Below are 12,470 nucleotides of genomic sequence, written 5' to 3' on the forward strand. Positions count from 1 at the left end.
AGAATTCAGAATTGAAGTAGAGAGAGCAGCTTGACAAGAGTATTAGAACACTTCAATTTGATCGAGGTGGTGAATACTTGAGTCAAGAGTTTCAGGATTATCTTAGAGACAATGAAATATTGTTTCAATGGACTTTGCCGTATACACCCGTGCATAACAGAATATTGATAGGCAAAACCGAACCTTATTGGACATGGTAAAGGTTAAGGATAAATCATGCAATTTCCAAGAACATTTTAGGCAACGCATTTGAGACAATTATTTAATTGTTAAACAAAGTCTCGACTAAGGTGGTCTCTGCTACTCTATACAAGATATAAAATAGTAAAACCTTGTTTATCTTACTTGAAGATATGAGGTTGTCCTGCTTGCGTGAAGAGGACTGTATTAGATCAGCTAGAAGCTAAATCTAATAAATGTCTATTGGATACCCTAAGGAAATGAGGGGTTACCAATTATATTCTCCCATGGAACAAAAGTATTTGTTTCACGTCATATCGTATTCCTGGAAGAGCTTCTCTTGCAGGAAACAGTGGGAGCAGAGTTAGAACTTTGTGAAGTTCAAGAAACTTAATAGACATTAACGAGACACCTAGTCAAGAACCAAAACCAATTACTTATAGTGATGAGCCATCTATTGAACCTTTGGAGACATAACCTCTTCATGTATCTAGTAGGACACGTAATATTCTAGAGAAATATTGATTTTTGTAAGTGAATTAGATGGAGTGTACTCATCAAGCACGAGTAAACTACTGATCATGAAGAAGTTCTAAAAAGTTCAGAAAGGAATAAATGGTTTATAGTCAGAAACGGATTTCATTAATGCCATGTTTGGAATTCGGTGGAATATCCGTTTTGATGAGGCAATCAAAAAGTTTAATTTCTCACAAAATTTGACAAACCCTTTGTGTATAAAGAGGTTAAGGGAGTGTGATCATATTATGCCTGTTCTGTAGTCAGTCAAACGATGGTTAGTCAAATGTTCTCCATGAAAGACATGAGGGAAGCGACCTAAATCTCTGTGATTAAGATTTATAGAGATAGATCAAAAGATTGCTTGATCTTTCACAGTCTACATAAATAGACAAGAGGCTAAAAGGGGTTTAGCATGCTTGAATCTGAGAAAGGTTCACCTTTCGAAGTCTATGTGTTCATGGACCAGAGACGAGAGGATTTTCATGAGTACGATTCCTTATGCTTCGGCAATAGGATCAATCATGTATACTATGATGTGTACGAGGCCTGATGTATTGTATGCTCTGAATGTCATGAACAGATATCGATCAGATCCAGGAATGGTGAAGGTGCCTGGAATTATGTTTCGTTCAATTCTTGCTAGACAATAATTTTTCGGAGATGGAACCTTCCAAGCAACCTACGTCTTCGATCAGACATGTGCATGATTGATCAAGCAAGTTCTTGACCAATCAAAACACACCTTGATCGAAGCATAGGATTGATGGGACTCTTGTGTTGGTATTCAGGATCCATACAAAGAAAAATAATAATAACTATGCATAAGAATAAAATAGTTGTACCTTTCTTCTTTGTAGGTTGTGTAGATGATTGTACTTTACCCGAAGACCTCTTGATTTTCTGCTGTATTCCTCTCCTCTTCTTGGACGTTGTGTGGGCAACGATCTACCAAGATGACTCCACCCAATTCCTTCTAATCCTTTCTTCCAATCTTCCAATCCGATGGCAAGAACTCAAGGTAGAAGCTATCTCCTTCTTCCTCTTCCTCTTCTTCTTTCTCTTTTCTCTTCCTCTCCTCTCCTCTCTTCTTTAGGTGTCGGCCCTAGCAAAGGAGAGAACCCTTTCAAGGTGGCACCACCTAAAGCTAGGAGAAGGAAGATACTAAAGGAGAGTCGGCCAAGTAGGAAAAGAAACTCCCTTCTTCTTTCTTCCTCTTCCTCTTCTCCTTCTTCTCCCTCTTCACTTGGGTTTGGCCCTAGCAAGGAAGGGAGAAGATGTGTGCTTGGGCGCCGGCCCTAGCACAAGAAGGGAAGCTCCAAGAAGTTGGGCGCCAACCCTAGCATCAAAAGAAAGAGGAATAAACTCTAAGAGTGGGTGTCGACCCTAAGTAGAATCAAGGAGAGACCAAGGAGGGGTGGCCGGTACTCTCTTAATGAGATTAGGTTATGTATTAAAAAAATTGTGCCTCCCCTTCTCCTCTCCTTTTATAGCTTTGCCATCATAGAAAGTTTAGGAAAAAATAATGGAATTAATATAATTTTGTTGAATAACAAAATTTATATAATTTTATTGGATAATAAAATTTTAACTAAAATTTTGTTGGATAATAAAATTTTAAAACAAAATTTAATAAAATTTTGTTAGATAACAAAATTTAATAAAATTTTGTTAGATAACAAAATTTAATAAAATTTTGTTAGATAACAAAATTAACATAATTCTATTTAGAATTTATCCAAATTCTGTTAACTGAATTCTTAATAGAATTCTAAACAGAATTCTTAACAGAAGAATTCTTAACAGAATTGAATTCTTAACAGAATTTTAATCAAATTCTTAACAGAATTCTAACAGAATCTCATGGGTGTATACAAGGCTTTATCCAAAGGCTACTAATAGGGACTCAGAGGAGGAATTGGTTTTAGCCTCCTGATGGGATTGGGCTTCCCGTGTTCTCCCTGAACACCCAACTTAAGTCCATTAATAATAACTCATACCACTAAAGAGTTATTATTGAACTACCTTACCAATCCCATATTACTATATAAGCTCCTTCTTATCATGAGTACATTAATCTATCTGTGTTTAAGATATCGTATATCTATCAATTAATTAAATTACTGACAACTCAATTAATTAACTTCTGAATCCAAGAATAGTACCACTCAATTTTATTATCATGCGGACTAAGTCCACCTGCAGGGTTTACATGATAATCCTTATGAGTTCCTCAAGGGGACATCATCGGCCTAAATATTAGGACACAGTTTCCTTCTATAATCAACAACACACCATATACATAGTATTATCTCTCAACTCATCGGGTCTTTTGATTTAACGAATAAATTTCACCCTTTGATGAATTAAAGAAATAAATACTAAGTATATGTGCTTGTTATTATATAGGAATTAAGAGCATGCTTGTTATTATATAATCAGTATAAATCGAACGACCTCAAACGGTCCTGCTCAATACACACAAAGTGTACTAGTGTAATTTAATAGTCAAGATAAACTAATACTAATTACACTACAACCGTTTCAATGGTTTGTCCCAATCCATCTTTGTAATATCCTAGAAATTTTAAGGTTTGAACTAACCAATTAAAGACTAAGTCCTAATTAGTTCGAGTTAGATGGGTTGAAACCTAAATTAGCCAAGCCCATTTAGGTTAACTAGGTCGGATCTAGAATTAGGTTAAAATTATCATAAAATAAAGGGGATGAGAAGATTCGTTTCGCTAAGACGAATCAAACAAACCTAGGTTAGGTCAAATCGAAGATCGTTTGGTTAGTGAACCAAATGAACCAAGATTGAACCAAACTAAACCAACTTGATTTGGTTCGTGCTAGAAGAGGTTTTGAGAGGATAAAATAGATGAAAAGATTCATCTTGCGAAGATGAATCCAATAAAGTTGGTTTGAGTCAAATCAGAGTTTGTTTGATTAGTAAACCAAGCGAACCAAGATTGAACCGGTTTACTACAGTAATCAGTTCAATCGTTATAATAAATCCTAGGTTGTTAGTAGGTTTAAACGTTCAAACTCAAACCCTGATTTAAGTAGTACTGTTCACTCCTCGTTAAAATGAACCCGCGACCTCGTCTCCTCCTTCGCGCGACCCGGTCTGCCGCTTGACCGCGACGCCACCCGTGCCGCGTCGAGAAAATCACGATGGCCACCCTTAAAAAGGGGCAGCAGCGAACCCTAGCAGTCGCATCGTGCTTCGCGATCCCCTGTAAGCCAGTCTCACGCCGCCGCCCGATCGCCTTCGTGCACCACCTGAGCTGCCGACGCAAACCCTCTATCCTTCGTCGTCGCTGTGTGAAGACCAGCGCCGCCGCCCCTCCTGCACTGCCTACCTCCTCTGATCCTCCCTCGACTCGTGATCCGGCGACCGACGCGATAGGGGAATCCTTCTTCTTCCTCCTCTATTTTGGGGCTGCCCTCTCCTCCGCTCGAAGCCACCACCGCCAACTGCACGGCCCGACGCCGCTGCCCTTTCGCCAACATCGCTCAACAACGCCACCTCTCGCCCTGTTCAGCATCGCCACCGCCATCCTCTGTATCCTGCCGCAAGAAGAAAAATTCAAATTGAAGTTTCTGATTGAGGTAAATTCCTAGTAGGGTTTTTTGTTAATTTTGTGTTGCTTGGAGATTAGGTTGGTTCTGTTGGAATAAGAAGGGTTGTGGTCGGTTGGTAAATTGATGGAGGTGGCTGTTGGATTTTTGGGATTTCAGATGAGTTAATTGGAGGGTTAGAACTTGCTAGAATTCTGTTTGGATTTAGGAATCTGGTTGCGGGAATGATTAAGAGTGAAACATGTTTAATTAAAGAACGAGTTAATTGAGTGAATTGGTTCGATTAGGTTGTGATTAAGTTAATTTGGTTAAGTCAATTAGATTAAGGTTTTCTTATGGTTAAACAGATTTAATTAGATAATTAATCGGTTAAGGTATTTTTTAGTTTGATAATGGATTAATCAATTTAATTAGATTAATTGGAAATAATGATTCGAGCTGGGTTAAGTTGGGGGTTGATCTGGTTAAGGTTAATTGGAGTTTAATTGAACTTGGTTGAGTCAGTCTAGATTCGGTCGAGGTTTACCTTGTTGAAAAATTGAATATACTATGGTAATTAGTAAGTGTTGGTTATTGTAAATTTCAGGACTTGATTTGTGGATCTTGTTATACGGAGAAGTTCTTAGTTCGAAGCGCGTTTTACCAGGTGGGTAATCTCTGTATTTGGTCGATACAGATCTGTTCTATTTTTAGTGCATGTTTTCCTTTTCTATTGTTGTTTATTAGTCTCTTGATCACTTTCCTATATCTGTTGGTGGGTACTCTTGTGTTTGGTCAACATAGGTCTCCTTTCGTAGTGCATAATTATCCTGTTACTACTTTTATTATAGTCGTTGCTTGATTCGTTGTTTAACATTTACTCTTTACCTTGTTGTGGGTACTTCTGTGCTTGGTCAACACAGGTCCTCTTTTTATAGTGCATAATTTATATCCTGTTGCTATCCTTATTGCATTGTTGCCTGATTCATTGCTTGATTCAAGCTTGACACTTATCGTTGACCTTGATATGATCTGTTTATCTTCAAACAGTCTCATTAAATGTTATTAATCTGTGATGACCTATCATGATAAATGTTGAATATATGTTGGTAGATGTAGTAATTATCTGTTGAACTGAGCATGCATCATAACATGCTATTGTTGTTGGCTCTCACTAGACCATTGATGATAGTGATACAGTGAGAGCATTATAGCACTGTGTGGGTGCGACCAGAACTAGCTAGATAGCTCTCCTTGGGATACTGCCCCTCCCCCTCGCGTGTAGTTGGTCTGTTGTTGGAGCGGATGACTCATGTCGTGCGCCCAGTTCATTGTGTGGGTGTCTGGGGGTGTTGAGTGCAGACAGTGACATTTTTCCCGTTCCCCACTCACGTGTAGTGGTTTGTTGTTGGAGTGTGTGCAGTTGTCCTGTCATGCGCCTCAGTTCATTGTGTGGGTGTCTGGGGGTGGCGAGTGCAGACAGTGACCATACATGCATATGTTGTTGTTTACTACATTTATAGCTGATGCACCTGTTGTTATATGATTATGTATTTGTTGTTATATGACTGATGCATTAGTATGACATGACATACATGATTATCATATTATATATTGATCTTGCTCCTGTAGTATCATGTTGAACTATATACCTGTTGATATCCATACTTATATTCTTTGATACCTTGCTATATTATGCACTTTTATCTAGTACCCACTGAGTATATCTGATACTCACCACCCAGACCCTGGGGTTTTCTGTCTCCTCAGGTAGCAGATAGGTTTACTTGGAGCTTGGAGATTGGCCAGCTGCTTCCATCTCACATCAGAAGATTTAGTACGTATGGTTTATTCGGTTTAGTCGTATTCGATATGGTTGTATATAGATTATATACACTGATGTTGGTGCTTGCGTAGATGTGGTTCTTGTCATGTTTTTCGATGCGTGGATTTTACATCTCATATGGATTTCCTTATATACGGTTGTCGGCTTTCTCGTGATGAGCTGTTATAGCATGCATGTGTTAGGTTGTTAGTTTTTGGGCCGTGTAGGCCATCATATGTTGCCTGTGACATGTCTACTTGTGTTTAAAGGAAGTGTAGTCCTTATTCCGGCCACATGTGGTCGTGTATATTTGTTTGTATTCAAGAAATTGTTATGGTTACTGGGGAGATGCTGTCGAAATTTTTCGGACAGCCTCCCGGGACGTGATAATTTAGTGGTATCAGAGCTTGGTATTACGGTCCATGTAGAGTTTTCAGATTTTCGTTGCATTGTAGCCTATCTGATGCCAATTTAGTGGTATCAGAGTGGCGCAGCTGAAGCGTGGTGGACCCATAACCCACGAGTCCGAGCCTAGGTTCATTTCTTTTGGCTTTTCGTTGCATTCGTGACTTTAGGTTGGATTTGTCGTTGCATGTGTGTCCATTTTGCGGTGCCTGTTGAATTTATCGTTGGATTTATCGCGTAGTTGTAGTTTTCAGAAGTTAGCATTTCATTGTAGGTTTATTAGGTTAAGTGTTTAGGTTTAGAAATTTTTATGGCATTAGTTTAGGGTTTAGGTTTAGTTTATTTTAAATTTGTCGTTGTTTGGTTTATATGCGGTTGGCATTTCATGGTTTCAGAGTCTATTTTCCTGTTGGATTTGTTATCCGATTTGTCGTTGTTTCTTAGGAACTAGTAATCGTACTTGGTTATCGGATTTTGTGTTATTCGATCCAGGTTGTGAGATGGAACAAACAGCGGCATGATCTCTCCAAGTATTGTAAGTAAAAACTAACTAGTACATCTTATTGGTTTCGTAGAAGTTATAGTAGTACTGTTAGCATAGGATATTTGATTTCCTTATGATCCCAATACATCAGTCGGTTCATCCGTCGTCATCAGTGCTTCAGAGTAAACTTCAGCTAGAGTGGACGCAGATCGTATTCCTTCAGCTTCCCAGTCAGTTCAACACGGAATTCGGACACGGGATGATGCGACCAGAGCGAAGACACAACAGAACGAGAGATCGATCGTTGAAAGCATAGTATTTTGGCACTATAGTAGATAGATAGGAAATTTGGGGATCAAATTTTTATTAGTGGGGGAGAATGTAATATCCTAGAAATTTTAAGGTTTGAACTAACCAATTAAAGACTAAGTCCTAATTAGTTCGAGTTAGGTGGGTCGAAACCTAAATTAGCCAAGCCCATTTAGGTTAACTAGGTCGGATCTAGAATTAGGTTAAAATTATGATAAAATAAAGGGAATGAGAAGATTCATCTCGCTAAGACGAATCAAACAAACCTGGGTTAGGTCAAATCGAAGATCGTTTGGTTAGTGAACTAAATGAACCAAGATTGAACCAAACTGAACCAACTTGATTTGGTTCATGCTAGAATAGGTTTTGATAGGATAAAATGGATGAAAAGATTCGTCTTGCGAAGATGAATCCAACAAAGTTGGTTTGAGTCAAATCAGAGTTCGTTTGGTTAGTAAACCAAATGAACCAAGATTGAACCAGTTTACTACAGTAATCGGTTCAATCGTTATAATAAATCCTAGGTTGTTAGTAGGTTTAAATGTTCAAACTCAAACCCCGATTTAAGTAGTATTGTTCACTCCTCGTTAAAACGAACCCGCGACCTTGTCTCCTCCTTCGCACGACCCGGTCTGCCGCTTGACCGCGTCGCCGCCCGCGCCGCGCCGAGAAAATCGTGACAGCCACCCTTAAAAAGGGGTAGCAATGAACCCTAGCAGTCGCGCCGCGCTTCGCAATCCCCTGTAAGCCAGTCGCACGTCGCACGTCGCCGCCCGATCGCCTTCGTGCACTGCCCGAGCCGCCGACGCAAACCCTCCGTCCTTCGTCGACGCCGTGTGAAGACCAGCACCGCCGCCCCTCCTGCACTGCCTACCTCCTCTGATCCTCCCTCGACTCGTGATCCGGCGACCGACGCGATAGGGGAATCCTTCTTCTTCCTCCTCTATTTTAGGGTTGCCCTCTCCTCCGCTCGAAGCCACCACCGCCAACTGCACGGCTCGACGCCGCTGCCCTTTCACCAACATCGCTCAACAACACCGCATCTCGCCCTGTTCAGCACTGCCACCGCCATCCTCTGTATCCTGTCGCGAGAAGAAAAATTCAAATTGAAGTTTCTGATTGAGGTAAATTCCTAGTAGGGTTTTTTGTTAATTTTGTGTTGCTTGGAGATTAGGTTGGTTCTGTTGGAATAAGAAGGGTGTGGTCGGTTGGTAAATTGATGGAGGTGGCTGTTGGATTTTTGGGATTTCAGATGAGTTAATTGGAGGGTTAGAACTTGCTAGAATTCTGTTTGGATTTAGGAATCTGGTTGCGGGAATGATTAAGAGTGAAACATGTTTAATTAAAGAACGAGTTAATTGAGTGAATTGGTTCGATTAGGTTGTGATTAAGTTAATTTGGTTAAGTCAATTAGATTAAGGTTTTCTTATGGTTAAACAGATTTAATTAGATAATTAATCGGTTAAGGTATTTTTTAGTTTGATAATGGATTAATCATTTTAATTAGATTAATTGGAAATAATGATTCGAGTTGGGTTAAGTTGGGGGTTGATCTAGTTAAGGTTAATTAGAGTTTAATTGAACTTGGTTGAGTCAGTCTAGATTCGGTCGAGGTTTACCTTGTTGAAAAATTGAATATACTATGGTAATTAGTGAGTGTTGGTTATTGTAAATTTCAGGACTTGATTTGTGGATCTTGTTATACGGAGAAGTTCTTAGTTCGAAGCGCATCTTACTAGGTAGGTAATCTCTGTATTTGGTCGATACATATCTGTTCTATTTTTAGTGCATGTTTTCCTTTTCTATTGTTGTTGATTGGTCACTTGATCACTTTCCTGTATCTGTTGGTGGGTACTCCTGTGTTTGGTCAACATAGGTTTCCTTTCGTAGTGCATAATTATTGTAATACCCGTAAATTTCCTTCTATAATTCTGGAAATATGATGAAGGATTGTTTGAAAAAGGGTTTAGAATATTTCTAAATAACCCTTGATGACAAAATGGCCCTTAGCTTTAAAGGACCATAAGTAAGCTAAGTTCCCTAAGGGCCCTATGGTTTAAATGTCTTGTTAAGGGCTACCCCTTATAAGGGATAGCTTAAAAATAAAAATAAGGATTAACCATGCTCGAATAAGGGAGCATGATGGGTTAAAGACTTGGCAATAAAGAGAAGGAAAAAGAAAGAAAAAAATATATAATATGTGGAGGTGCTAGGAATTGATCCTTGGACCTCCAACATGAAGCAAGCCAAGACTAACCAAGGGAGATGGAATGATTTAATGAGAGAAGGATGGGGAACCATCTAGCTAAATGTTAGGAGATGGGAAATCAAAGGGAAAAGTTTTGGAGGGAGTAGTTACTAGGTAGTTATTCCCACTACCTCCCACTACTCCCATTCCCTCTCCCCCTAAAGGCCTATAAAACACTTCTCCCTTGCTTATTCTTTTTTTTTTCTCTCCTTGGCCGAAACCCTCTCCCTCTCCCTAGCCTCACCGAAATCTCCTCAAGCCCCTTCTCCGAAGCCCTCTCCATTCCTCTTCTTCTTCTCCACCGAAAGCTTCTCCCCTCTTCTTCTTCCTTTGGTGGCCGAAACCTACAAGGGGGAGAAGGGTGCTTGTCTTCACCGAACCAAGGGAGAAGGCTACAAGAGGAAGGGCTTCTCCTTCTTCTTCCTTGGGTGGCCGAAGGTAGCAAGTGGAGGAAAAGATTTCTCCTCTTCACCGAACCAAGAAGGAAGGTTAAGAAGAAAGGAGTTTTTCCTAGAGCTTTAGGAGGATCACAAGAGAGGGCTAAGGGTTTACAAAGGGCTACTCTTTCTTGTTCACTTGAGAAAAAGGTTCTTAACGCAAGGTAAGTCTCCCTCACCCTGCAATGTAATTGTTGAATGGAACCTTATGAATTTAGACCAGAATTGCTTCATGGATTTGAAAACCACACTGAAACAAATGGAATACAAGAGAAAGCTTTCAGAAAAAGGGCAAGGGCTCATTGATTTACATTTAACTATACCCATGTCTTACTTCCTTTACCCTATTTTCTTGAAATCCTTTTCTCTTGAATTTGTATTTCTAAATTCTTATTTCATATGTCTCAGTTCATGATTCCTTTATGTCTTGAATAAGCCTAGTATATGTGGATTCCAAATTAAGAGTGGTAGTGGAGAGTAGAAAACAAGCAAGCCTATGGTAATGCATGAAACCTAAGTTGCTTGAGTGAGCTCCATTTCCTTTTGATCATGAATTAGAATTTAGGATGAGAGCCACTGACATTATCTATTGAAAACAACCTCGAGAGATTTACTGTGATGCATTTTTCTCAATTAATCATGAAAGGTGAAACTTACTAGGCGGTTAACCAAATACAAGGGTTAGTCCATGGACTTAAGCTTTTGAGACTTTACAACTTAGATAATTCCCTTTTAATTGTTTCTAATCATGATTGAGAATAATCTAGAGGGGGTACAATCCTAGTTTATTTTGTTGGCTTGAGCGAGACGCTCAAGGGTAAGTGTGGGGGAATTTGATGAGCTAAGGTTTTATGCATTTTTAATCGATTCAATTTTAGATTTTTACATGAAAATAAAATATAAAATGAATCGATTTGATCATATTTGTTCTATATTGCATAATCTGAGGCTTGATTATAATTTTCATGATTTAATGGCAATTTTTGCATTAATTTGATTTTAATTGATTTTAGGGCTCAAATCGGACCCAACTCGAGCTCAACCGCAGTCAAATCGAGTCAAATTTACCAAATTGATCAAGCCAACATGGAGGACATGACCTAGATCGAGCCTGATCAAAATCCCTAAATTTTTTCACAAGCCCTAAGCTGCCCTAAAGCCTAGATCAAGCTCAGACCATCAGATCAGAAACGGACGGCCAGGATCACATGATTAATCAAAAGTATAAAACCATCGCCTTAATCGGGTGAACAGTGGCTGCGCCCACTGTTCACCTTCGTTCCCACCGCGCTTCCCCTGCTCACCGACGTACCAACCAGGCCAGCCCCATCCACCCATTCTTCTTCCGTTGAGTTCTTCGATCCCTAAGGAGTTCTGAACCGGTCAGTTGGGCACGAATCGGCAATCAGACGGCGCGCGACGGCAGGGGTTCTTCCGGCGGCGTCATCCTCTGTTTCTTCCAAATCCGGCGAGCTGCTGAGAAATCCGAAGCCGCAACTTGAAGAGGGGTTCTTTGAAAGGCGCGGAACACAATCAAGGCTTCAGCACATTCATCGGTTCAAGGAGGAAAGGAGGAACTCCGGTTTTGCCAGCTGAACACCATCAGAACCGAGCTTTGTTCAGGCTGAAGAGGGTTTCTTCCGGCTGTTCGTGGTTCGGGAAGCAAGCACATCACACTAGTGACCACGTTGAGGTCTCCGAAGGGATTGTCGAAGCCAATTTATTGGATTCAACTATTTGTTTGACACCAAATTGAAGAATCGAAGGAAGAAGATGGATAGGATGAGTTTACTGTTTTTGCATTTCTGATTTCGGTTTATGAAATTCAATGTTTCTGATGATCTCCATTCGTAGAAATCTTGTTGATTTAGTTATTTGGTGAATGTTTAGTCTTTGTTTGGATTTAGAATTACCATAGAATTTGCTTATCCCAGCTTAATCCCTTCTTGCACTCCGAGTATCAAGTTCTGATAACCTTGGCACTGTTCCGTGCCAATCCAAAGTCGATTGTATCAGAGTGATTTAGCTTAGGTCAATGCATTTTAGGGTTTAGCCAATGTATTTCATTCGGTTTGTTTTCTTACTTGCATCCATTGCCTTGAAATTCATTTAGTTTGCATTTGAGTTTAGGTAACTGATCTTTTAGGTTTTGAATAGTTTTTTTTTAATTTATTTTTTATTTGCACATTTGGGTTTCAACCATCACCTTGATTTGAATTTACATTTCTAGATTAAGAGATACTTCGGTTTCAATTGCATTTCATTTATTTACTGATTTTAATTTGCATCTCATTTCAAAAATCTCAAAACCCCCATCTTATATGTGAAAACCCAAAAACATGACACGATAAGCTCAATTTAAACAATTTGTTACTAGTCCTTGAAAAAATACGACTCGAGACCCCTATACTTCATTTGCTCGTATTTATTATGGGTTTTCGATAAATTTAGAAATTCTAATTTGTAACCCTATTCGTGACACATAGCAATCTAGGGTTGTCA

The 12,470-nt window shown here is 39.5% G+C and overlaps 1 protein-coding gene across 1 annotated transcript in view; it reads left to right on the plus strand.

Annotated features, from left to right (window-relative positions):
* Positions 1–3,873: 3,873 nt before the first annotated feature.
* LOC141823833 (uncharacterized) overlaps positions 3,874–12,470 on the plus strand; it is a 37,247-nt gene continuing 28,650 nt past the window's right edge. Inside the window, exon 1 of the mRNA XM_074711053.1 lies at positions 3,874–4,311. Coding sequence (XP_074567154.1) covers positions 3,874–4,311 — 438 coding nt within the window. The remainder of the gene's footprint in view (positions 4,312–12,470) is intronic.

The sequence above is a fragment of the Curcuma longa genome, chromosome 3 (genome assembly GCF_044706935.1).
Source record: "Curcuma longa cultivar G26 ecotype Majalengka, Jawa Barat chromosome 3, ITB_CL_G26_1.1, whole genome shotgun sequence".
Classification (NCBI taxonomy): domain Eukaryota; kingdom Viridiplantae; phylum Streptophyta; class Magnoliopsida; order Zingiberales; family Zingiberaceae; genus Curcuma; species Curcuma longa.